General features: G+C 37.5%; 2 protein-coding genes across 6 annotated transcripts in view; one reads left to right on the top strand and one right to left on the bottom strand.

Annotated features, from left to right (window-relative positions):
* The first annotated feature begins 6,004 nt into the window (after window positions 1–6,004).
* LOC113093152 (zinc finger MYND domain-containing protein 19-like) overlaps window positions 6,005–24,738 on the top strand; it is an 81,838-nt gene continuing 63,104 nt past the window's right edge. For 2 of the 5 annotated variants that reach the window (XM_026259004.1, XM_026259007.1), the window contains exons 1-6: window positions 6,007–6,438; window positions 10,164–10,250; window positions 13,472–13,531; window positions 13,747–13,853; window positions 21,061–21,201; window positions 21,344–21,524. In XM_026259004.1, the coding sequence (XP_026114789.1) occupies window positions 6,388–6,438; window positions 10,164–10,250; window positions 13,472–13,531; window positions 13,747–13,853; window positions 21,061–21,201; window positions 21,344–21,524 (627 nt within the window). In that variant the 5' untranslated portion in view covers window positions 6,007–6,387. Of the gene's footprint in view, window positions 6,439–10,163; window positions 10,251–13,471; window positions 13,532–13,746; window positions 13,854–21,060; window positions 21,202–21,343; window positions 21,525–22,279; window positions 22,344–24,738 lie in introns of all 5 variants that reach the window. The other 3 variants (XM_026259003.1, XM_026259005.1, XM_026259006.1) reach the window with 3 other exon arrangements.
* LOC113093151 (piggyBac transposable element-derived protein 4-like) lies at window positions 6,450–9,971 on the bottom strand. The gene has a single exon (XM_026259002.1). The coding sequence runs from the start codon at window positions 9,520–9,522 to the stop codon at window positions 7,894–7,896; it is 1,629 nt and encodes a 542-aa protein (XP_026114787.1). The 5' UTR covers window positions 9,523–9,971; the 3' UTR covers window positions 6,450–7,893.

The following is a 24,738-nucleotide window of genomic DNA, read 5'->3' as shown; positions in this document are numbered from 1 at the left end:
TAAAAACTTATTTCAGGCTAACGTTAAGTTGTATAAACACGGGTTGCTGTTGCCTTTTTACGTTACATATTGTTCTTTTTTTCACTGATCTCATGTTAACTAATGTCATATTGATGACTTTCAGAGACAGGCTTGTGACAGGTGATTTTCAGCTCACACCGCACTATGGGTCAATTAACTGTTAGCAGCTGTAATTAGCATGTTAAATAAATGTAAAATTAAGCTTCCTGCTTATAATTCTTACAATTACATATAGTAATATTATTATGTATTATAAATAACGTATATATTATATCTAGTATAATTCTTACAATACTTATTCATGTACACAATATATTTAGGTTTAAAACAACTTAAGCACACTCGTATATAAACATGTACACTGCCATTCAAAAGTAATGATGCTAAAAATTCAGCTTGGCATCACGAGTATATTACATTTTAAAATAGAACACAGTTATTTTAAATTGTAATTATATTTTTTTATTTAACCTTTATTTAACCAGATAAAAAACTCATTGAGATTAAAAATCTCTTTTTCAAGAGTGACCTGGCCAAGACAACAGCATTTACATACAATTTAAAAACATACATGACATCAAAAAAAACAAATGATATTTAGTCAATGTGTACAAGTTTAGAAACAGTTACATTTTCCAAGTTCATTGAGTTCACGCTTCTTTAGAATAGATTTAAATTCTCCCAATGTCACAAGTTCAGAAAGATTTAGGTCCTTTTGCAGTTCATTCCATGCACGGGGGGCAGTGTACTGAAATGCTGCCTTACCCAACTCTGTTCTCACTCTGGGAACCACCATCAGTATGTTCCTCTGAGAACGCAGAGCATACTGTTGTTGGTTTTTTCGCATGTATTTGCAGAGGTAAGATGGAAGGAGCCCAAGAATACATTTATAAAAGAAAGTCAACAATGAGACCACCTGCGAACATACAGGGACGGAAACTCAGCTGCAGCATACAGTGTACAATGGTGAACACGATTTCCACAGCCAGTCATAAAACGTAAAGCACAATGATAAACAGTATCCAGCTTTTTTAAAAGATGGTCCGATGCATTCATAAAAAGGAGATCTCCGTAATCCAATAAAGGTAAAAAAGTTGCAGAAATCAAACGTTTCCTTGTATAAACAGAGAAACATGATTTATTTCTGAAAAGAAAACTGAGCTTTAGCTTCAGTTTACGTACAAGATGCTCAATATGCTGTTTAAAGGACAAATTTTCATCAATAACAAAGCCTAAATACTTATAAGAAGAGACCATTTGGATTTCTTTTCCATCAGCTGTTTTTATTTTAGGAAGCTGAGAGGGTAGCTGTTTTCTGTTTGAGAAAACCATAGCTTTAGATTTGTCCGCATTTAACACTAGTCTCAGCTGATTTAGATGAGACTGAACAGCATCAAACGCAGACTGTAAGAAATCAAAGGCTTGTTCAATTGAAGGAGACGAACAATAGATAACTGTGTCATCAGCATAAAAGTGAAAAAAAACATTTGACACCTTTTTACCAAGATCATTCACATAAATAGAAAACAGCAATAGCCCCAGAACAGAACCCTGGGGTACTCCTTTAGTTATTGAAAGAAAGGAGGAAGACATGCCAACTAGGTGTACACACTGAGTTCTACCTGATAAATAGTTAGAAAACCAGCCAATAGCATTGTCAGACAGACCAATTTTATGAAGCCGATTTAACAGGGTGACATGATCTACGGTGTCAAAGGCCTTTGACAAGTCAATAAACAACACTGTACAGAACTTTTTACAATCAAGAGCATCAATGATATCATTAACTACTTTAACTGCAGCAGTTATTGTACTGTGTAATTTTCGAAAACCAGATTGATTGTTTGATAAAATTTCATGAGCCTCAATAAATTTTCTAAGCTGTTCTGCAACAATTTTCTCAAAGACCTTTGCCAGGATACATAACTTTGATATTGGCCTATAGTTATTAAGATTGGCCGAGTCCCCTCCTTTCAACAAGGGAAGAACAAAAGCAGACTTCCAGACCATAGGGATGACATTGTTTAAAAGGCTTAAGTTAAAAAGATATGTCAAAGGTTCAGTTATAAAATCTTTTGACATTTTAAGAAAAAAAGGATCAAGATTGTCTGGACCTGCAGATTTGTCTGTTTCCAGCTCTTTAAGAGCTCTGTAGACCTCTGCCTCAGTTACTGGTCTGAAAACAAACGAGCCTATCGAGGAAGCTAATAGAGGGGGCGATGAAATCCCTTTTTGTTCAAAAATTTTGGTAGTTGGATTCAATGTCTCATATAGACAACCTGATGAAACAAAATGTTTGTTAAAACAATTTAGTATTTCAGATTTATCTGTGAGAATAAGTGAATTTTCCATAATGCATGTTGGGAGTTCATTGGTCTGTATGTTTCCGTAGGATGATTTAATAACTTTCCAAAATTTTTTGGGATCATTAAGATTACTTGTGGTTTTAGACAAGTAATATTCAGATTTGCTCTTTTTAATAAGGGAAGTACAACGATTTCTGAGTTGTCTAAAACTCAGCCAGTCAACCTGAGACTTTGTTTTTCTGGCCTTAGCCCAAGCATGATCTCTTTCCTTCAAAAGTTCAGACAGCTCACAAGAGAACCAGGGATTGTTGCGACCCTTCACTCTAAATTTGCGAAACGGTGCATGTTTGTTGATAATTTCAGACAAGGCATCATAAAAAAATTTCCAAGCTAGTTCTACATCATTAATAAGAAAAATCTTTTTCCAGTCAGAGATCCACAAGTCATGATAAAAAGCTTGTTCACAGAAATGTTTAAAATCCCGTTTAAACACAATTTGAGGTCTTCTTTTAATAAGTTTTGTATATATTACGAGATTACTTTTTCTTTGTATTTTTATTTAAATAAATGCAATTAACTATTTACAGCAATAATAATAATAAATGTAATAGCATGCCAAGCATTTTGTATGTGTCCTTTCTTTCATTTTGTCCTTGCATAGTTTCCACCATGGTTTGCTGTGCTGCATGGGGATGCTCCTCTCGGTCAGAGAAAGGTGTGCGAAAGTATGGCTTCCCAGCTGACATGGAGAGGAGAAAATAATGGTTGGCTCAAGTCAGCAGGAGAAATCTAAATATAAATAAAAATTACAACAACAAAAAATTGTTAGGTAATTAAACTAATTTATTTGCACTTTTTTACATTGAAAATGTTTTACTAGAAATAAGGAACAAGCAAAGCCTTGCAAAACCCAGGGAGCTGAGACTCATGGTGAGACATTGCAGGGAGTCATCAGTGTTACCTATAACTGTGCATTTAACCACCATGTGATAAGTACCATATGTGGGTAGACAAAAAAAAAAGTTGCATGTATTGTTTCAAAGGTTGAGGAAGAAAAAGAATGAGGACACTCAGAAAGGGGAAAGTGACAGTGAAGAAATTGAGGACATGTCTAGAGAGGAGAGACAGGGACAGGTGACACTGCCGAGTCAACCAGCAGCAAGTCAGTCAGCACCCAGTCAGCATTCCAGTGAATCATCAGCCAGTTACCTGTGTCTATTAAAAAAATTAAATAGACAAGAAAAAAAATATCAAACAATGCAAAGGCAGCACTAAGAAAAATAAAGAATGCAGCTTTCAACAAAAAAAAAAAAAAAAAAAAGGTCCCATCAGCACTCCTGACCTGCATCCTCACTGATGCTCCATCACAGAACAGTCCAGTGGCACCACTAATCCTCCACCCACCAGCACCCACAGAATGTTATTAACTTTTATACACTAACAAGTTTAATGATATAATACAGGTTATGTACAGACAGGGGCGGCAGTGGCTCAGTGGTTCATGTAGGTTGTCTACAAACCGGAAGGTTGGTGGTTCGATCCCCGGCTCCACCTGACCAAGTGTCGAGGTGTCCTTGAGCAAAACACCTAACCCCAGCTGCTCCCGACGAGCTGGATGGCGCCTTGCATGGCTGACACCGCAGTCGGTGTATGAATGAGTGTGTGAAGGGGAGAATGTGAGGCAACTTGTAAAGTGCTTTGGATGGCCATGTGGTCTGTTGAAAGCGCTATATAAATGCAGTCCATTTACCATTTATATAATTTAGACAGGTAATAGTCAATGAATCACAATGACTAAAAACACTCCACCCATGTTTTTGCAAACTCAGTTTACTCTAAATGTATATCAATAGGGTGCATTTTATTATTAAGGAATTTAATACTTGTAATAAGGAACAAACGTTATAACCTCATTTTTACCACTTCCACTCACCGCTGTCATACTTGATCAAATGTTATATTGAACAAGTGTAAAAGGCTATGTAATGTTAGCTAACTTTCATCACCCTGCAAAAAAACAAAAAAACAAAAAAAACAAAAGAAGAATATGTTTAGACTCCTTTTTTTTCTAATTCCAAACCATGATGGATGAAACTGAATTAAGAGAACAGATTTTACAATTAATCGGGTGTTCATTACTAACTTTATTTAGCTCCAATCCTAGCCTAATCTGTTAGTTATCTGATAACATCCCTTAAATCTACACATTAAATGAGTGATAATGTACTAGAAGGTTTTAATTTGCAATTTATTGTTATTAAGATGTACTGATAATATGCAATCTTATTATTTAAACGTGTTACCTTTTAAAAGTGCGTCGGTAACGGTTTGTTCTGCTGCATCTTTACGAAGCGGCATTGGTTTGCTGCTACATCCGGGAACTATTTAGAGGCTCCACGAGCCGCCATTGCTGTAAAAAAAAGCGTTCCATTGGAGTCAATGGAGTTGTCGCAACTCTCTCTCTATATGGCTCTGATAGGGGCCATTTGTGGGTCCAGTGTAATCACCCACCTTAGCCCCATTTATTAGAACCCATTTGGGACCCCTCTAATGAACACCCACATCATGGGCCCCTATGGGTTAACACACACAGGGCCCAAGTGGAGCCGATGGACAAAAATACGGGTCCCATTTGGGTTGCCCACCAAAGCCCACATGGGGCCCACATGGAAATGTTGGCTGGGAATGCACACCTTATAAATTCTTTATATATATTAAAATAAATAATAAATCATTTAGGTAAAAACGAGGCACGTTTAGTTTTTTTTTTTCAGGTTCCCTTACGAAAATTATGCATGGTTTTAACAATAACACCACAAATCATCGTTCTTGTAGGGTAACTGCAAATTAACTATTTGTTACTTCAAATAATAATTTACAAAGAAGTATTAATATAATGTAATATTTTTTTGTTGTTGTTGCTATAAAAACAGACCTAAGCCATCAATAGCCTTTAAAAATGATTCAAATACATTATATAAAAAAACAATGCGGCAACAATGACTGGTTAACAACACTGTTAAAATACATAATGTATGCAAATACAAAATAAACAATTTATGTACATGTTATTACAAATGCTTGCAAGGGAGCCAAATGCCATGTAATTGCTGCTGTTACACTTACAGGACAATAAAATCCTTGTTTAGGCTACTGACCAAACATTTAATTCAAATATTCACTTAATCTTTCATTTTTGGCCACCTTTTTGCTATATGACACAGCCTTTATAATTTCTTCAACAAAAAATGTGCATATTACAACCCTTACAAAAATAAACCAGGGTTTTATCATAGTAAAACTGCTTAATTTCCTTTTGCATGATTTCTGAATGCTTGAGACTATAAAATAAATTAGAGTCATAATAAAGTTATAACCATAGGTAAATGTCGAGATCTACAATTGTAATTTGTAAATAATACAATTTATTCATTTACTTTATTATTTGATTAAAGTTATATTTTCACCCCTATGCTACTTTTTCTTTTTCATCATCAAATATTTGAGGAAGGGTGCACAACTATACAATCCTGCTTAGGGCACCCATTTGGCCAGCAGCGCCCCGAATGCTTCCATTACACCAGCCCTGCCAGTGAGCACTGTTTCGCGCTAAAATGCCGTTTTTTAGTTACGTAACAAAAAGGCGTGGTTATACAAGGGGCGGGCGTTGTCGTAAAATCTCCTATTGTGACTGGACAGATCGGCCAAAAGCGTTCATGTTTATCCATGATACGTCAGCATAAGATTTAAACACCCAATGCAAATGTTTTGACGATGCACAGCTCCGATTGGACAAATCGCTGTCAGTATTTCTTCGCGATTGGTTTAGTTCTGAGTTCTGAGTTCTGTTAGTCCCTCCCCCAGAAAACTAGTAGGTTTTTCCAACACCTCTCACAGCGGTGCATCACGGAGGTTTGGAAACGGGAGTGGAAGACGCGGGGCAACGACTCACCCTATTATACTAGAAATTGTATTCAGGGTTGGTTTGCCCGGTCCGATTTCCAACTTAACAACGTCGTACTTCCTCTCACATTTCATCTCAGACCTGACATCCCCTCTAATGTCGGATTTCAAGCTTGGGATTGTTCGACTTGGCCGTGTGGCCGGGAAGGTGAGCTGAATCCTAGGGCTGCCATGTGCGACGCGAAGGGGAGGGGTTCCAAGATCCGTGAGCTAAATGCTTGTGTTTAACAATTAAGTGCCAGATTTGTTAATTTAGATGTTATCGACTGTGGTTAAAGAGTAATATGTGTATACACAGAGTTTTCGTCGAAACGTTGAATTGTTTTATAATTAAACTGGTCAGCTCATTAGCCGAGTTGGTTAGTCCCTTTGAGCCGCCTACTTCTGCTTTGGTGGTACTGCGGCTAGCGTGGCTACAGCGCTGCTAGACGGCTGGGGCGAGTGTTCGCTTGTTAGCTAGGCAATGTAAATGTTGTATTTTTCCGTTTACAGTTTAAGAAGGTTTTAAGCACAAGACTGCTGCGTTTTCTATGATCCACGTCAGTAATGACACTGTCACCCAATATGACCCAGAGAGCTCTGAAAATGCCTCAACCAGGAACCGTTCGCAGCATGACAGCATCACAGCCAACCGGCATGAGCCTTAGTACTGTCCTTACGCGGTTTATCTGTCAAGCATGTGCACAGTCACTTAGTCGGTAATGTTTAGCGAAACCTTTTGCAAGATGTTATCAGTTTATAAAACGTTACTATTTTGATCTATTCTTTGCGTCATCCTGAACAGATCCAAACTGTTTCTGGGATGTCAGGCCGCTCATTGCCATGACACTAGAGGGCAGCCGGTAAACGGATATCTATAGGGGTTAAACAATGGGAGCATGTGAGAAGTCGGATGAAAGGCACAAACGCGATGCGCACAGTAGTCTTGATGCCCAATTTATGTTTACATATGACGGAGTAGAGCTCGTGCTATTCGACGGTCATAGGTTATGTCTGGTCGCACTCTGAATTTTCACACTTTTCTCATGTAATAATCGCGAAAATTTGCTTAGGCACTCTTCACCTGTATTTTATCCTCATAAAATTCCACAGTAACCCCTCCACGCCCCCTGGATCTTGTGTTCTGCATCTCTTAAAGGGTTAGTTTAGGTATGTGACAAAAAAATCAGTCCTAGAAAATTAATATATATATAATCATAACCATATGATAGATAATAAAACTACCTTTAACTCTTTGCCCGCCAGCATTTTTAAAAAAAGTTGCCAGCCAGCGCCAGGGTTTTTGACAATTTTCGCTAAACTTTAATGGCCCACAGAATATTTTCTTCTATGAATATATGAACATGTTACATATCAAAATAAAGATCTGAGTCTCTGCTTTTAAACAAAAAAAAATATTTTATTTTATCTTCATTTATTATTTTTTTATTGCCACCTGAACATAGATAGGTTTTGTCAAAAACACAACATTCTGGACAAAAAGCTGAGAAAAAGCCATTTTTATGAAACAAGTGCATTTTCAAGCAGAATACATTCAGATGTCATTTTAACATATATAAAACCTTCCAAAATATATTACAATTAAACATAAATCTAATTAAATTTAGGCACTGTAATTTGCTTTTGAGTGGTACACAGAGTAACATTTCCCAGGATGTAAGGGGACGCCACAACTTTTGCAGTAGAACGAGGTCTCCTTCCGCAACCCCTTACGTACACAAACTCTGCATCCTCTGGTTGGGTGTTGCTTTTTGGGAGTGGGCAGGATTGGAACAAGTTCATGAACAGCAAAACTGACATTCAGTCTGTTTTTTGGGTCAGTGTTGTATGGTGCTCTTGGAGTGTTTTCAGTGGCACTTTTCTCCCCACCACTAGCACACTCTTGGCTGGTCCATGATTTTATAACACTCTGGATGAATGAGAGAAGAGTGTTACAATTACCCTGTGGGTTTTTCGCTTTGTAAATGAAAAAAGCGTTGAACAAACTGATCTGAAACAGGTACATGACAAATTTCTTTGTCCACTTGTGTGACTTCCTGATAAATGGGTAGTACACAATGTTTTGGTCTAGTTTGTCAACACCATTCATTTCATGATTGTATTCCACAATGCATGCTGGCTTTTGCTTTGCAACTTTTTCTTGGTGGCCTCTCTGCCATACCTCAACACGTTCCATGTTGTTCTGATGGAATGTTGTAACCATTTTCACTGTTTGTTTGTCTCTCCATGCCAAGACCATCACATTTTCGTTGTGACGCATGATTGTTTCCCCAATCCTAAGGTGAGCATTTCTGACATCTCGAATGACCGGCGGTTCACCTCTGTTTTTTCTAATTGTACCACATACATGGGTTTTCACATCAAGTAGGCGCTCACACAGTCGTACAGAGTTGTATAGGTTGTCCATAAACAATCTGTAGCCATGACCTGCTAGGCGATCAAGAAGAGAGACAACCGTGTCTCCCAGGGTAGCGCTTTCCCCACAATAGGGCTTCATGTTAAAACAGTAGCCTGTATCAGAATCGCACAAGATGTAGGATTTTACTCCATATTTGATGGGTTTCTGGGGATTGTACACCCTGAAAGCCAGGCGCCCACGCCACAGAAACATCCCCTCATCAATGCAAATGTTTGACTTGGGCTGATACATTTCGCGGAATTTGGACACAAGGTGATCCAAGACAGGGCGGATTTTGTACAGCCTGTCAGTACAATTGTCTGGCCTTGTTGTATTATCACTGAAGTGTAGAAATCTCCATATGATTTCAAACCTGTTGCGAGGCATGACCTTGTTGAAGTAGGGGGTAGCTAACATGTCATCTGTACACCAGTACATTTCAAGTTCAGGCTTATGAATGATACCAGTGAGAAAAAGGAGGCCCATGAAAGTTTTCATCTCTGAAACTGTGACAGGCTTCCATGCGTGACATCTAGCATGTTTTGAAGTGTCATCCATAGCCTGAATACACTGATCTGCATACAGGTTGGTCTGATCAACAATGTTCTGAATCAGTACATCAGAAATGAACAACTCTGCAAAGTCTACAGGTTGTTCTGACTCAAGAGCAGCAGCATCACCAATAGGCCCAGGATTCTCAGTGAAGGGAATGTTTTTTGGCTGCCAGTTAATTTCATGCCACTTAGAATCATCAGGTTCAGCATCTTCAGCTGGATGGTTCACACCAGCCCTAGTTTGATCACCAGCAGCACTATGTCGATGTACTTGACGCATCCGGCCTCTGCCTCGCTGTGTTCTACCTGTAAATAATTATATGAATATTTGGAATTACTTTCAATAAAAAGACATAAATACATACACATATGAAAACATGCACACACAAAGTGAGATATTTCAAGTCTTTATTTGTTATAACTTTGATTATGGCTTACAGTTTATGAAAACCTTTTTACAATATTCTAATTTAGAATTTGGAGTTTACATAAACTGTAAGCCATAATCAAAAACATTATAACAAATAAAGGCTTGAAATATCTCACTTTGCATGTAATGAGTCAATATAATATATTAGTTACACCTTTTAAGTTGAATTACTGAAATAAATACACTTTTGCACGATATTCAAATTTTTCGAGTTTAACATGTAAATACATATTACAATGTGGAAAATGTGCACAAAAAGAGAAAAAAATAGGCCATTACACGCTCATTTTTATGCACACAGTCCCGCATAAATGCATGCACACACACACAATAATGTGTGTGTGTGTGTATGTGTATATATTATATATATATATATATATATATATATATATATATATATATATATATATATATATAATATGCATACAGAATAGAAAACTTTCTCATATATTTTCTTATCTTACCTCTACATGTTCTGCCACCTGGGAAAGACGACTGAGATCTTGGCCTTGAATGTGTCCACTCACTGTCCGAAGTATCACTGTCTGAACTGTCACTGTCCACTCTTCGACACACAGGTGAACTATGTCTTCGTCCAGATCGACGGGTGAACAAACTTTCTGCTGCTCGTTCGTGACTAGAACTTTCTGTGACGACATGTGCATCTGTCTCACTGACTACTTCGTCCTGATCAGATTCAGAATGATCAAATAAGGAGCGATCGGACTCTGAGTCCATCAACACCTCCAGTAGTTGATCAGCCGTATACCTCTTCATTTGTCCGTCAGATATTTTGACCTACATTCTCGCTAACATACTCCATTCATGTTAGAGACGATCGCAGTCGGTTTCTTTGATCAAAAAGTTACGTACTCATTCAGAGCATGCGCAAGAGTCTTCCTTACCGTATACCACCTAAAACACGGATACCCGGAAAATTCCGTGTTTGGCGGGGATGCGTTTTTTCATAAAAAACGGAAAATTCCGTGTTTGGCGGGGAAAGAGTTAAAATGTGTTTTAAATGATTAAAATCGGATAATTAAGAAATTTATGGAATTTCTAAATTCGGAAATTAGGGGTCATTTTTGTACCTAATTATAACAGTAAAACAATGAAAAACTGCGACCTCTTACGCTTGATCAAACACTTCAAAATATCATAACTTCATCATTTATTGGTCTATTTGCATAATTCAAACACCACAGTGTAGGTAATTAAAAGCCCACCAAGATTAATATGACCTTTTTAAAAGGTATAAAAAGGTATATAAAAATATATTAATTCTAATTAACCACTTATTAATAAAACCGGGAGCATCAATCCACCCATATTTCCATATGAAATCAAAATAATCAGCCTTTCAAAAATATGATATCATATTATATCAAAAGTATATTATATTTATTTGTTTTTAAGTATATGATATTTATATTATTTCAAAAATTTATTTTATATAATACACTTATAAGTCTACAAGTACTACAGACATTTTGTTGTTTTTGCTGCTTTAATTTAAAAAAAAGAAAAAACGAAGAAAAGACATTTCAATAATTGAAAATAATTCAATTTTACCAACTCTGTGCAGAATAATAGAGAACACATGGGCTGAAATGTTTGTAAGATGTTGACCATCCATGGTATTTATTTATGTTTGACAAAATCATACCAATAATGTAATCTAGAGATTCTAAACCTTCGTTCTGTATGATGACTTTGTAAAAAAAAAACATGCGAATGTTACAATCAATCCGAAACTTCACCTAATTCAAGATAAATGTATATTCTATCAAAAGTATTGGGTTTTAGACAAAAATGCCTTTTGCATTTAAATCTTTATTACAAGAAATCCCACAGGTCTTAATGAACTTTGTTTTTCTGCTTCCATAAAACCATATTCTCTGCTTCCATAAAACATTGTTTCCTTGTTTATCTAAAGGTGTTCTTTTTCTTGTTTTAATCCTAACCAAAATACAATGTGTTGCTTGTGAAACACAGTAGGCTTTAATTAGTACACATTTATTGTGAAATGACTGCATTTCCATGTCAATCTATGTTCATTTTTACCGCGAACAATGCGCTATCACTTTAATTCAGCGCGTGCAGCACAGCAAAAATAGACTCGGTACGTAAACGATCTCTGCATTGCTGCAGATGCACCGCTCCTGCACCACACTGAGTGTGAACGCTCTGATCCATTAACATGGGTGTGTAAAAGAATACGCAATGCATACGCACTACAGACAGAGTATGTGTGAAACAGGCGTTAGTGTTGGAGCAGCCATGTCAGGGAGATGCTGTGTGTATCTAGGCAAAAGCACTTTATTTGGCCCTCTAAAGTAGATGCATTTATGAGTCTTTAAGATTACTTCCAACAGAACAGCAACGCATTTTATGGACTACCGTTTCATGTACCTAGGAGAGGTGGTAATTCTGACTTTGTGACAATCTGGCACTTCTGAATCAGTTACTGTATGTTTTGTTATTAAAGTATTTTCTATTAAAGGTTCAAATGTGGAGTTTTGTGCATTGAGAGAGAGAGAGAGAGAGAGAGAGAGAGAGAGAGAGACTCACAACAGTGGAGTCAGCTGTCCTAACTTTCCGTGGTTTGTTTACTTTGCAAACACATATAAGCTTCATCACCGTGTCTGTAACACCACTCTGTTCCCCTTTTGGACTTGAACTGATGGTAAAACTAAGGACATTATTAACCGTCTTTACATTTATTTTGAAAGACGAAACTCATGATTATGGAAAGGAGCATCACATTTCTGATGAGTGCTTGCAGTGTTCGGCCAATCACAATGTACTGGATCAGTTGACCAATCAGAGAAGACTGTGCTTGTCGTCAGGAGGGACTTTGTAGAAAATGACCATTTGAGAGGCGGGGCATAGAGGACCTACAATAATTTACAGTATTTGAAAAATAATGTTTTTTTTTTAACATTAAAGCTTGTAAACATATTCTGTTACACTAAATACACAAAATAATGATCTTTAAAAAAAAAAAAAAAGCATTATATGACCCCTTTAAAAATGGAAAATAATCAAACTAATAGAAAATTGGTTAAACCCTCAGGGAAAATTGGTGGGAACCCTCAGGAACGCAATTTATAACTTAAAGGGTTAGTTCACCCAGATAGCAAATTTATGTAAATAACTTTCATGTTGTTTCAAACCTGTAAGACCTCCGTTTATCTTTGGAACAGAGTTTAAGATATTTTCGATTTCCTCGGTTCTCGAATCAGATGCGTCTGACAGAAACGGTTCTTGACTCGTGAATGAGTCAATGTTTTGTTCGTTATCTGGCTCTGCTCATCTTCAGTGTGAATGATTAGTTCGCGAACCGGATATCCAGACTGCTTTGTTTTGAACTCTCTCTCACAGCAGACACGGAAGAGAAGAAAATGCTGAATAAAGTCATTGTTTTTGGTATTTTTGGACTGAAATGTATTATCGATACTTAAAAAAATTCTAACCGACCCTCTGATGTCACATGGACTACTTTGATGTTTTTCTTACCTTTCTGGACATGGACAGTATACCGTACACACCGCTTCAATGGAGGGACTGAGAGCTGAGACTGAGACTAAATCTAAAATATCTTAAACTGTGTTCCAAAGATAAACTGAGGTTTTACGGGTTTGAAACAACATGAGGGTAAGTTATTAATTACATAAATTTGCTATCTGGGTGAACTAACCATGTAAGTCTTTGGTAAGGAAGCAAAATAGCTGGTATGTTTTTGGATTGTTGACTCAATTGACTTAATCTCGATTACAACACCGTTTTGTTCCTTCAGACAAAGTACACTTTGATTGATGAGCAAGACATACCATTGGTGGAAAACTATGCCTTTGAGGTGAGAAATCATTTTGTTGTTGTTTTGTTTTTCTTTTCTTTTTTTATTTTTTTTTGAGAGAGATAATTTTTTTGGGGGTTTGAACCAACAACCCTATATGTTATTGCAATATCTGGTATTCCTAGTAAATCTTTAAACATTTTGTTGTGGTCACATGCTTGGAATACCATTATTTAGTTCTGTGAAATTGAATGCCTGAATGTCTTTATTTTCAGGCACGCATGGAAGTTGATGCAGATGGGAATGGGGCAAAAATCTTTGCTCATGCCTTTGACATCGGCAAGGGTAGATGGGCTGGTCGACTACTGCATGAGTTACTTTGGTGAGTGTAGTGTTAGAGCCTATTGCATTTCCCACAGTTTTTATACTGTTTACTAGTAAAAGTCATAATGAACTTACATCTAACAATGAAATCTTTTGATGCAATGGATGAAACAACTAATTATAGGGGTGGTTGATTGCGATTTCACTTTTTTTACGTTTTAGTGTGTAAGGTTGCTGTTTGGGCATCAACCAATATCTGCTTGTTGTGGCGCTGAAAGTTCAATACAAACAGAGATTGAAAAATTCTGGTAGTTTAAAGGGCCACACAGATGGGAAATCAAAAATTACCTGTATTACAGTGTATGATGTAGCTGTCCATCGGTGTAAACAATGTGCAAAGTAATTAAACCAAAAAGTACACGATTTATAAAGTTATTGGCTTCTAAAGTAAGGAGTCAACTCTGAATCGCTGAAACGAGTCGTCATAGATTTCAAATCTTTTGCCCATCTCTATGTACGTCACTAGAACACTTTGCATAATAATCTCCGCCTACCGTCTTTGGAGAAACAAAACCCTGACTTGCCCCACCCCCCACACAGACGCTCTGGTTAGTAAGTTGGTGTGATAGCATCATGTCGAGGAGACAGTGTGTTTTAATTGTAAAGGCAAGTTTGTTTTATTTTCACTGCCAAAGAATGACGATCAGAAGAACCAATGGCTAAAATTCATTTTTACCACAATACCAGAGCAGTACAACAAATCCCTTTTGTTGTGTTCACATTTCACTGCTGACTGCCTTTCTAATCTCGGTGAGTTCAAGGCGGGATTTTCAAAGCCTTTGGCCATAAAAAAGGGTTCATTACCAACTTTATTTGGACCGACAAGCATCTCCGAATCACAACCTGTAAGTATGATTTTGAAGTTATGTGTTTGTTTTCTCCCGGGTGTCTTATCAGTATGTCGCGCTAGCACTATATGTTAACCCTCTGGAGTCGATTAATGCGGATACGCGTTATGAGAAATTTTCCCCTGATAACCCCGAAAAGAACTTTAATTACACTTTGTTTTAATCGTACAGATAAGAGCAATACATCAATCGAATCTGTAAAGGGTCTACTTTTTTTGGATACAGACATAACTTTGCGCACTTATAAAATAAAGATAACAAACAAGGTGTGCTGTCTGCAGCCTTTGTCTGTGCTGATCTTCATTTACAAACACGTCATTAAAATGATGTGTAACTCCGTGAATACTCAACGAAGAGACATGATAGAGATATTTATAGAAAGCTTGACCTGTCTAATTTAAAACTAAGATATTCTGTGATAAAGTAATCCATATGAAAACAACGCGATGTCCGTTTTTCATGTCTCCCTTCATTATATCTAATGTGACCGCGGTGAATGCGCTATTCAGATTCAAACTGAAGCGTGCGGCTTGAATACGCCCACAAAGAAGAAAAAGCAGCGAGACTGTTCAAGTTTTTTATTTTACTATTTGCTTTGCGATGAGAGGAATAAGACATAATTCACCCCAAAAAGATGTTAACGCATTGTTTACCGTGAAGTTGTGTGCGGAACAACCAATCAAAACTGACTAAGTCAGCTAACCAATCAGAACACAGTATGCTACCAAAAGGAGGGGTTTAAGGAAACTGAATCTTTTGAACAGCTTCGTGTGAACCGTTTAGGGATCTCTGAGAATTGAGGTGATTTTAAAATGATATTTTGACTAAATGACAATGTTTTTTTTAACCTTGGATGGATTTAAACCTGTTGTACAGGACTTATAAACAGTGATAGGAAGCTTAGATTTTTCATCTTACTGGCTCTTTAATGTAGAGCTGAAACAACGAATCGATTGAATCGATTAAAATCGATTATTAAAATAGTTGTCAACTATAGTTTAATACTACTAGTTTAGTCATCGATTAGTTGCTAAATAACTCTTATTTGCCGGAAGTCGTGGCCTAATGGTTAGAGGGTTGGACTCCCAATCGAAGGGTTGTGGGTTCTAGTCTCGGGCCGGACGGAATTGTGGGTGGGGGTAGTGCATGAACAGCTCTCTCTCCACCTTCAATACCACGACTTAGGTGCCCTTGAGCAAGGCATCGAACCCCCAACTGCTCCCCGGGCGCCGCAGCATAAATGGCTGCCCACTGCTCCGGGTGTGTGCTCACAGTGTGTGTGTGTGTGTGTTCACTGCTCTGTGTGTGTGCATTTCGGATGGGTTAAATGCAGAGCACAAATTCTGAGTATGGGTCACCATACTTGGCTGAATGTCACTTCACTTTTTTTCACTTTTTCACTTTAAGCGGCTCATTTCGTGCATATTTCAAATCTGCGGTGACCAAAGTGTGGCAGTAATGAGCCACGGAGGTTTTAATCAGCCAGTACAGCAGGAGAAGTAGCGAATAGCCAATAGCTGGCCTCGTTTTGTCACGTGCTTCCCGAACAGCGTCTCTGCAGCATTCAGCGTGATGTGGGAGTACTTTACTTTGAGCCTTCAAAAAAAAAAAGAGTAACCTGTAAACTCTGCAGTACTGAACTGTTTAAGGGGCTGTCACATATCGCGTCTTTTGCGCGCTCAAGTTCATTATTTCCAATGTATATTTCCTCATAATGGAAGCGACGCGGTCACGACACGCACGCGGCGTGACGAGCCCATTTTTCCAGGCGCGTCCGCACCGCATCGAGTTAAAAACACTTCAACTTTTCAGAATGCCGCAAGCGAGAGAGCACGTCATGGTTGCTTAAGGCAGATGCCTCAGGGGCGCAACTGCCCGAGCGCTTTGGAAAGGAGAAAGCGATGTGCCTAGTGTTTTCCACGCGTTTTAGGCGCGATTCTGTGAACGGCCCCAAAGACTTTTATTTGTGCAGATTCTCCAGTACAATGTTTAGTCGTAAAGGCTGATAACATTGCTTTTTAACAGTTAACATTTTAAAGATTTACAAACATGTTCTGTGATCAGTTTGTTGTTTACCAGTTCAAAATTCAGTCGTGCAGCCTAGGGCTGGGCGATATGACGAAATATATCATCTGGACGATAGAAAATGTCTCGTTTTATATAAGGCTCTTTTGTTTATGCCACGATAAGGCATTTACGGCAGAATTTTTATGTCAAGATGCACCTCACGGCATGCCCATGCACGCTGCAATACATAAACAAACATGGAGGAAGACGGTAGTAGACGCGGTTCAGACCAGGGTAATTCTCAACAAGATGACCAGCCAACCCAAACCGAGGAGCTTGTACCTAAAAGAGGGGCGACTTCTGTTGCATGGATGTGGTTTGGATATAAGAAGACTGATGTGGACCAGACAACAGTTGTTTGTAAAGTTTGCGGGCTCCCAGTGCCAACAACGGACTCAAACACTACTAATTTATTTTATCACCTGCGCAAGAACCACGAAATTGAATACAGAGAGAGTCAACGAGCAAAAACTGCAAAAGCAGCATCGAGTGGTGACATAAGCGTTCAAAACAAACTCCAGACACAGACGCTGCAACAGGCTTTTACCCGTGGCACACCATATAGCCATAGCTCCCGCAGATGGAAGGAGATCAATTCTGCTGTTGCCAAGCATATCTGCAAAGATATGGTTCCAATCTACACGGTCGAGAAACGTGAGTTTTGAAGTTTACGTTTGGTATTTTGCCCTGCACCATGCTATTTAAACCTCAGAGGTTTTCAGTTTGTTACGTTTTTATATCCAATAGGAATAGACAGGCCATTATCAATATTTGTGGTTGATTTCTATTGCCTGCTCTAGAGAACAAAGAATACTACTCGGAAACATCTTTTACACCTACATGATGCTGCAAGAGAAGTCTGGGTGATGTTACTTTTAAAAGTTGGCTGCTGCTATATGTTGAAATATTTTAATGGCAGGTGTTAACATTACCAACAGTCTTGTTGAAAAAAAGGTTCTAAATAAAATAAATATTTAGTCCATACTACCTTTTTATTTGTTTTGTTTATCATTTCAAACTGGATTTCCACATTGCAATTTTATATAGACTATTCATAAACTGAATTAACAGAAACATTGCTATATCGTTATGTTATCGGGATATCTAATGAGCTATATCGGGATATGAAATTTTGGCCATATCGCCCAGCCCTAGTGCAGCCTAATTATTACTGAATGAGAGAGGTAAATGTTTAAAGATATTTGAAATGCACTTTTTTTCTAAGTATTCACTGCTCTTTTTCACACAGCAGGTTTTTTGTGTGTGTCCAATTTTTTTTCTGGACAACCTTCTGATGGATTTTACTTTAAATTGTGAGTTCCATTCAGGTTTCATGCCATTGGCACTTTATTCGAAGGATTGTTTACAATTTCACAGCATAGTTTCCCAGTAAATAATAAAATGCAATGTACTGCAATTTTATTCTGTTTTATCCTTATTCTTCGTGAAAATATGTTCTGAAAGATTCCTTAAGCTTTGTTCGGGATGTTAAACTACTTTAGGAGCTCTAAGGACTGCAAGGAAAACATTATTTGAAATCTCCTTCTGAAATTTGCTAGAGTACGTATGGGTCAGTGTTTTGATTTGCAGAAGAGTTCGACAAAGGATTACTAACACGTAATAAAACCAATCCCAGGTATATTTTTGATAAAGATATGACGATGCAAAATGGTTAAAATCTCTTAAAAATCAGGGTAGCATTTCTTTACCCACCCCGACATATTTCTCGTTCACTGACCAACATGAAATATGTCTCTTACAAATCTGGAACGCAGTCATTCTTTGAAGTATCGATACTAATAAATTTAGTTATCGTGACGTTTTAAATTTCCGAGAATCGCAATACTTTTGAAGTATCGGTGCACCGTGCAACACTAGTATCACATCGTTCCAGACCTACAAGGTCCATGCGGCAGCATACAGACTTGTCAGAAGGACTTTCACAGAAACCTGCTCATCATCCTGGCTATCACAATGGGAAAATGTACCTTTAACGATCTATGGCTCGAAGACGGTGCGTTTAGTAGCTGGCTCAAGCCCGTCGCTAACAATCGGTATCAAGCATCCAAACACAAGACGCGGAAAAGCTGAACAGAGTAGCTGGTTACTCGCACGCTCTGTGTTCTGTGCGGAGAGAGCCGCGTATCACGGACAGTCCCTCCTGCACATGAACGATCAAATACTAATCGCAGTTTTGAACAAACAAAAGGATGTGAAAGAGCCCAATTCAGTACCACGGTGTTCAGGACTCGCGCAGAGAAGGGCGTGTCAAAACGCTTGTAACTTACACCGAATTTGCTTCTTTTTGCTCTTGTGCCGACAAATACATACAAACTATGTCCAAATACCCGCTTTGGAAAGTATGCTCGAGAATGGTGTTTTTTTTTCAGTTATTTGTCAGTCATTTCTTAAGTGAAAGTAAACCGTTGAGGATAAAGATGCGTTCATCGTCTCTTAAAGTGACCGCGCCTAATTTAGCTACTAGCTGCTGTAATGTTAATCCAAGAAAATGAAAGAAAAATCACTCACTGCTCTTGACTGAATTACTTTGTAGTTTTAACAAGAAATTATGCACAGTCAAACCAAAAATTATCCAGACTCCAGATATAATTTTTGATATACATATTTTACTAGTAGGTACAGGACACTAATACAGTGAGTATAAGCAAACTGTGACATACCCAAAGAATCTCCATACAGTGAACTACTAGTTAAATAGATAGATAAAACATTTATATCCATCTATCTATATATACAATTGGGAACAAAAATTATTCGGCACCTTATAAAGCACCATGCATTGCTTATGTGTTGTTTTTTTTCTGAATTGTTAATGCTACCTTTTCACACCACAGTCTGAACAAAATGAACCATTGCTTGGTAATTGGTCAACAAAGTATTGATAGTTGTGTAAATGTTGTCATAATAACAGTTGTCTCTAGTGTAATCGATTGTAATCCATTATGTACATTTCTATCAAAGTTATGACATTATCAAGACTAATTTGTTCTGACAGAGTTTAACTCTAAATTCTTGTCATATTTTATAACCATTTTAGAAGCAATAGCAAATAAACTGTAACAATGTGAGAAATGTTCAAGGTGTATGAATTTTTTTTTGTAAAATAAATTTTGGTTTGATTGTATATAAAATTTTTTACATTGAAGACAGCCCTGCCTGTGGGATATGAATACTGTGACCAAACACCAATAACACTTGTTATTTTGGAAAATAATGGCATAAAATAATTGTTAATTTACAATGTTACAATTGTTAATTGTTCCTGTGTTCTTGATACTCAAGAAAAAGAAGGCTATGGCTTCAGTTTCTTAATCTTAAGAAATAATAGAATAACTCTTTAAATAATAAAACTTGTTACTTTAAATGAAAGTCAATAATAAAAAAAGATTTTTGAAAGGAATTTTAATGACTGAAGGTATTTATCGTAATTTGTGTAGGTCAGAAATTCAAATCCTAATAGTCATAAAAAGGTCTTAAAGTCTTACATTTGATTAAACCCTGCAGAAACCCTGAAAAATCTATGCTGAATGATAAAGACCCTTTATTAATAATTTACTTGGGAAAAATATGGGCAAAACTAAAATATAAGTACATAAACCGATTAATCGGAATAATAATTGACAGATTAACCGATTATCAAAAAAATCGTTAGTCGCAGCCCTAGTTTAATGCCTACAAAAATGGCTCGTAGGGACTACAATGAGTTACTTCCCAGGTTCATTACATAATGAACCCAGATAAACCCCGGGAACATGCAGCAAAGGGGGCTAGGCCATGCTGCGCTGCTTTAGAGAAGAGGAAGAGAAAACTAGGGGTGCACGTAAAAACTCTCTTCATATGAATCGCAATTGTCATATTGTGTTTTAGCCCATTCACAATACACTGGATTAGCTAACCAATCTGAGCTCATTGAGGATTTCTGAAGGAGGGGCTTCATAAAAGCAGGAAATTATCAGCGCGTTTATAGGAGAATCTCAGTACATGTTAGACTGCACCCCATTAACAAAATCAAGCCTAGAAAAAATGTCACCCACCCAGTTAAGATCCACCTTTTGACAAAATTTTCAGACTTAATAATCTATTTAATACTAATTGTGTCATGAGGTACCTTCCACCTCATTTTGTGGTTAGTTGACCGTTTATCAGGGAACTTATCAACTAGTTGATTTTGAAAATGTGTAGTTTTGTATGTGTGTAAATTCTGCAGAGGCTGTAAAGAAATAAAAATCGATATGTTTTAAGTAGTCACATTTTAGTGTATGTTTACAGGGAAAAGCACAGAGGTGGAATTGCTCCAAGTTTCCAAGTACTTCACATAAACTCCGTCACAGTGGACAACCGTCTAGACAACTTGCGTCTCGTTCCTGTGGGATGGAGTCCCAAACCAGAAGAACTGTCCAGCAAACAAAGGTAATTGAAAATCAATACATTTAAGATTTTATGATGTACAGCTTATGAAGAAACAAACAAGCCAACAAAAAAACTAGTCAACTGTGCTCAACTTGTGCTGTGATGTGCTTTCTAAATTATGCCTGTATAATGTCCTCTCTAGAGAGCAGTCATTGTACTGGCTGGCCATCCAGCAGGTACCAGCAGACCCAGTGGAAGAGCAGTACCTGGAATTGAGTCGCACACGCTACTACAATGCCAATGGAGAGCTGGTGGAAGAGGAGGAGTGTTCCTGCACTTACTACGAGTGTCACTACCCACCTTGCTCGCTCATTGAGAGGAGGGTCAGTATGGTGTTAATGTCATTCAGTGTTTTTTTTTTTTTTGTGTCTATTTAAATACTGGACATTGGGTCGGGTATCTTTTTAATTTTTATTTATTTAGATTCTGCTTATTGATTCCTAGTTTCCAATAAGATAAAAACATGCTCATATGTAATATAATATAATATACCGTAATTCCTCAAATAAACACCGGGCCTCTTATAGTGGCTGGGGGTGTGGTCAACACTGAGCCATATTACGAGCGTACACACCCACTGCCAGAGCGTTTATCGTTCTCGAGTCAAAGAACTGGTTGCATCGGTTTTCGGATCGCCAGTACACTGAACCGAGAAGCGTTTCTGTCAGACACGTCCAATTTGAGAACTGAGGAGCTGATGATACTGCGCATGTGTGATTCAGTGTGAAGCAGACCAAACTGATTCTTTTGTTGATTGATGCTGAACTGATTCTGTGCTAATGTGGTGATCTCCTTCCACTGGAACGCTATCACTTTTAATTTTAAATCGGTTATTTAAAACAATTACTTATCAAACAGATGGAATTAGAAATAAAGGCCTGCCTCTAATAAAAGCCTGCTTCAAATAAAAGCCTGTTACCTACAGCAGGTAAATAAAGGCCCCAGTTTTTAATTGAGGAATTACTGTGTATATATATATTACTCTCACCTAAAGGATTATTAGGAACACCTGTTCAATTTCTCATTAATGCAATTATCTGATCAACCAATCACATGGCATTTGTTTCAATGCATTTAGGGGTGTGGTCCTGGTCAAGACAATCTCCTGAACTCCAAACTGAATATTAGAATGGGAAGGAAAGGTGATTTTAAGCAATTTTGAGCTTGGCATTGTTGTTGGTGCCAGACGGACCGGTCTGAGTATTTCACAATATGCTCAATTACTGGGATTTTCACGCACAACCGTTTCTAGGGTTTACAAAGAATGGTGTGAAAAGGGAAAACATCCAGTATGCGGCAGTCCTGTGGGCGAAAATGCCTTGTTGATGCTAGAGGTCAGATTCAAGATTCAAGCTGGTAGAAGAGCAACTTTGACCGAAATACTTTGACTGAAATAACCACTCGTTACAACCAAGGTATCCAGCAAAGCATTTGTGAAGCCACAACGTGCACAACCTTGAGGCGGATGGGCTACAACAGCAGAAGACCCCACCGGGTACCACTCATCTCCACTACAAATAGGCAAAAGAGGCTACAATTTGCACAAGCTCACCAAAATTGGACAGATGAAGATGTGAAAAATGTTGAATGGTCTGAGGAGTCTTGATTTCTGTTGAGACATTCAGATAGAAGGCGAAAAATGGCCCCCACAGTCACCAAATCTCAACCCAATAGAGCATCTTTGGGATGTGGTGGAATGGGAGCTTCTTGCCCTGGATGTGCGTCCCACAAATCTCCATTAACTGCAAGAAGCTATCCTATCAATATGGGCCAACATTTCTAAAGAATGCTTTCAGCACCTTGTTGAATCAATGCCACATAGAATTAAGGCAGTTCTGAAGGTGAAAGGGGGTCAAACACAGTATTAGTATGGTGTGCCTAATAATCCTTTAGGTGAGTGTGTGTGTGTGTCTATACACACACACACACACACACACACACATACATATATAAATAAAAATACCACAGCAAAAACAACTATACTAATAAAACATTTTAAATATTAAAGTGTTTAAGACGAGTAAAAGTCAGTAATCGGAACAATCAGATAAATTTAAGGGTTAGTTCACCCAGATAGCAAATTTATGTAAATAATAACTTGCCCTCATGTTGTTTCAAACCCATAAGACCCCTGACATTTGTGCTTTTTTCAGTTTCTTATATCTAAATGGGTAAAGTCTAATCTCACTGTAAAAAGCACAAACTGGGCTATAATAATATGTGAAATGCATGTATGTAAATAATTGTGTTTTTGAGAAAAAAATGTTATGCGTAGTTAGTGTAAAACAAAAAATGTTAAAACACTTGAAAAAGGCCATAAAACAAAGAACATTTGGTTCCCGGGATTTTTGAGAACTGGAGCTTGTAACATATAATTTTTCTTTCTAAATTATGTGAAAATCATCTTGTTTACTCATTATTATTATTATTATTATTATTATTATTATGTTGGCTTGGCAACAAGCCAACATACTGTTATGCTATTTAAACTTATTCTTTTTATTATTATTATTCTTCTGATCCAAATTATAAACGTATCTCCTCCTAGGGCTTTTAAGCCACAAGCCCCAAACTTGGCAGACACCTGCGGGATAGAGCGGTGCTGGTTGCTGTATCTTTTCAGACTGATCAGACTTAGTTTTTTTTTTTATTAATTTTTTTATGTAAAAATTCATTACCCATAGACTTATATTGTCTGAGAAAAATTGCGCCCCTTCAGTTGCAATACCGATATATGTTTAATTTCACTTTTAAATCGGTCAAAAATACAGTAAATAATACAATTTCCCTCAAACTGACAAGCTAAACCAACATATCTGATTATTACAGGGGTCAGGGCTCATTAATAATTTATTTCTGGGCAGAAGAGCAGTCAGAAAGACAAGAGAAGAATCAGCTGCTGGAGGCATTGTCTCCATGGAGCTCACAACGAGCGAATTTATTCTTATTTAAGACCTTATCTTCTTACCTTTAAGACCCAATCTACTCGCTAGAACACACCAATGGCTAAATTCAGATGTTTCTGAACTGTTTAAAGTAATAACATGATATATTCGCGGCAGCCAACTGCCCGCGAGCTCGCGATGTATATACATTTACATATATACATAAATATACATTTCATTCACACTGACAAGCTAAACCAACATATGTTATTATTATTGGGTCAGATCTCATTAATAAATTATGCCTCACACAATCCACCCATTAGAACACAACAAGAGCAGAATTCAGGTGTTTTTGAGCTGTGTATGTGTGCAAAATGAAATATCAGAGAGATACAGCTTATGAATACTGGAAGGAAAAAAGTCCATCTCTCCAGCTTCAGAGGACAGTGATTCTGGCTTTTCATCGGTAGATCGGACAAATCAAGTACACGATTATTTCAAAATTCATAATAGCTTGGCGAATATAAACGAAAACAGCCACGTGAACATAAACTGTTGAAAACTAAATCGAAAATAGGTATTGATGCTGGATTGAATATTAAAAGAGATTGCATTCACCAGGTGCTTTCAGTATGTTGTCCACACGATG

Source organism: Carassius auratus, unplaced genomic scaffold, assembly GCF_003368295.1.
Source record: "Carassius auratus strain Wakin unplaced genomic scaffold, ASM336829v1 scaf_tig00214900, whole genome shotgun sequence".
Lineage (NCBI taxonomy): Eukaryota > Metazoa > Chordata > Actinopteri > Cypriniformes > Cyprinidae > Carassius > Carassius auratus.
Note: the sequence above shows the minus strand (reverse complement) of the source record. Positions and strands in the feature narration are given on the sequence as shown.

Excerpts from the sequence above, each read along its gene's own strand:
- LOC113093151 (XM_026259002.1), bottom strand. The coding sequence starts at position 9,522 with ATGCGTCAAGTACATCGACATAGTGCTGCTGGTGATCAAACTAGGGCT.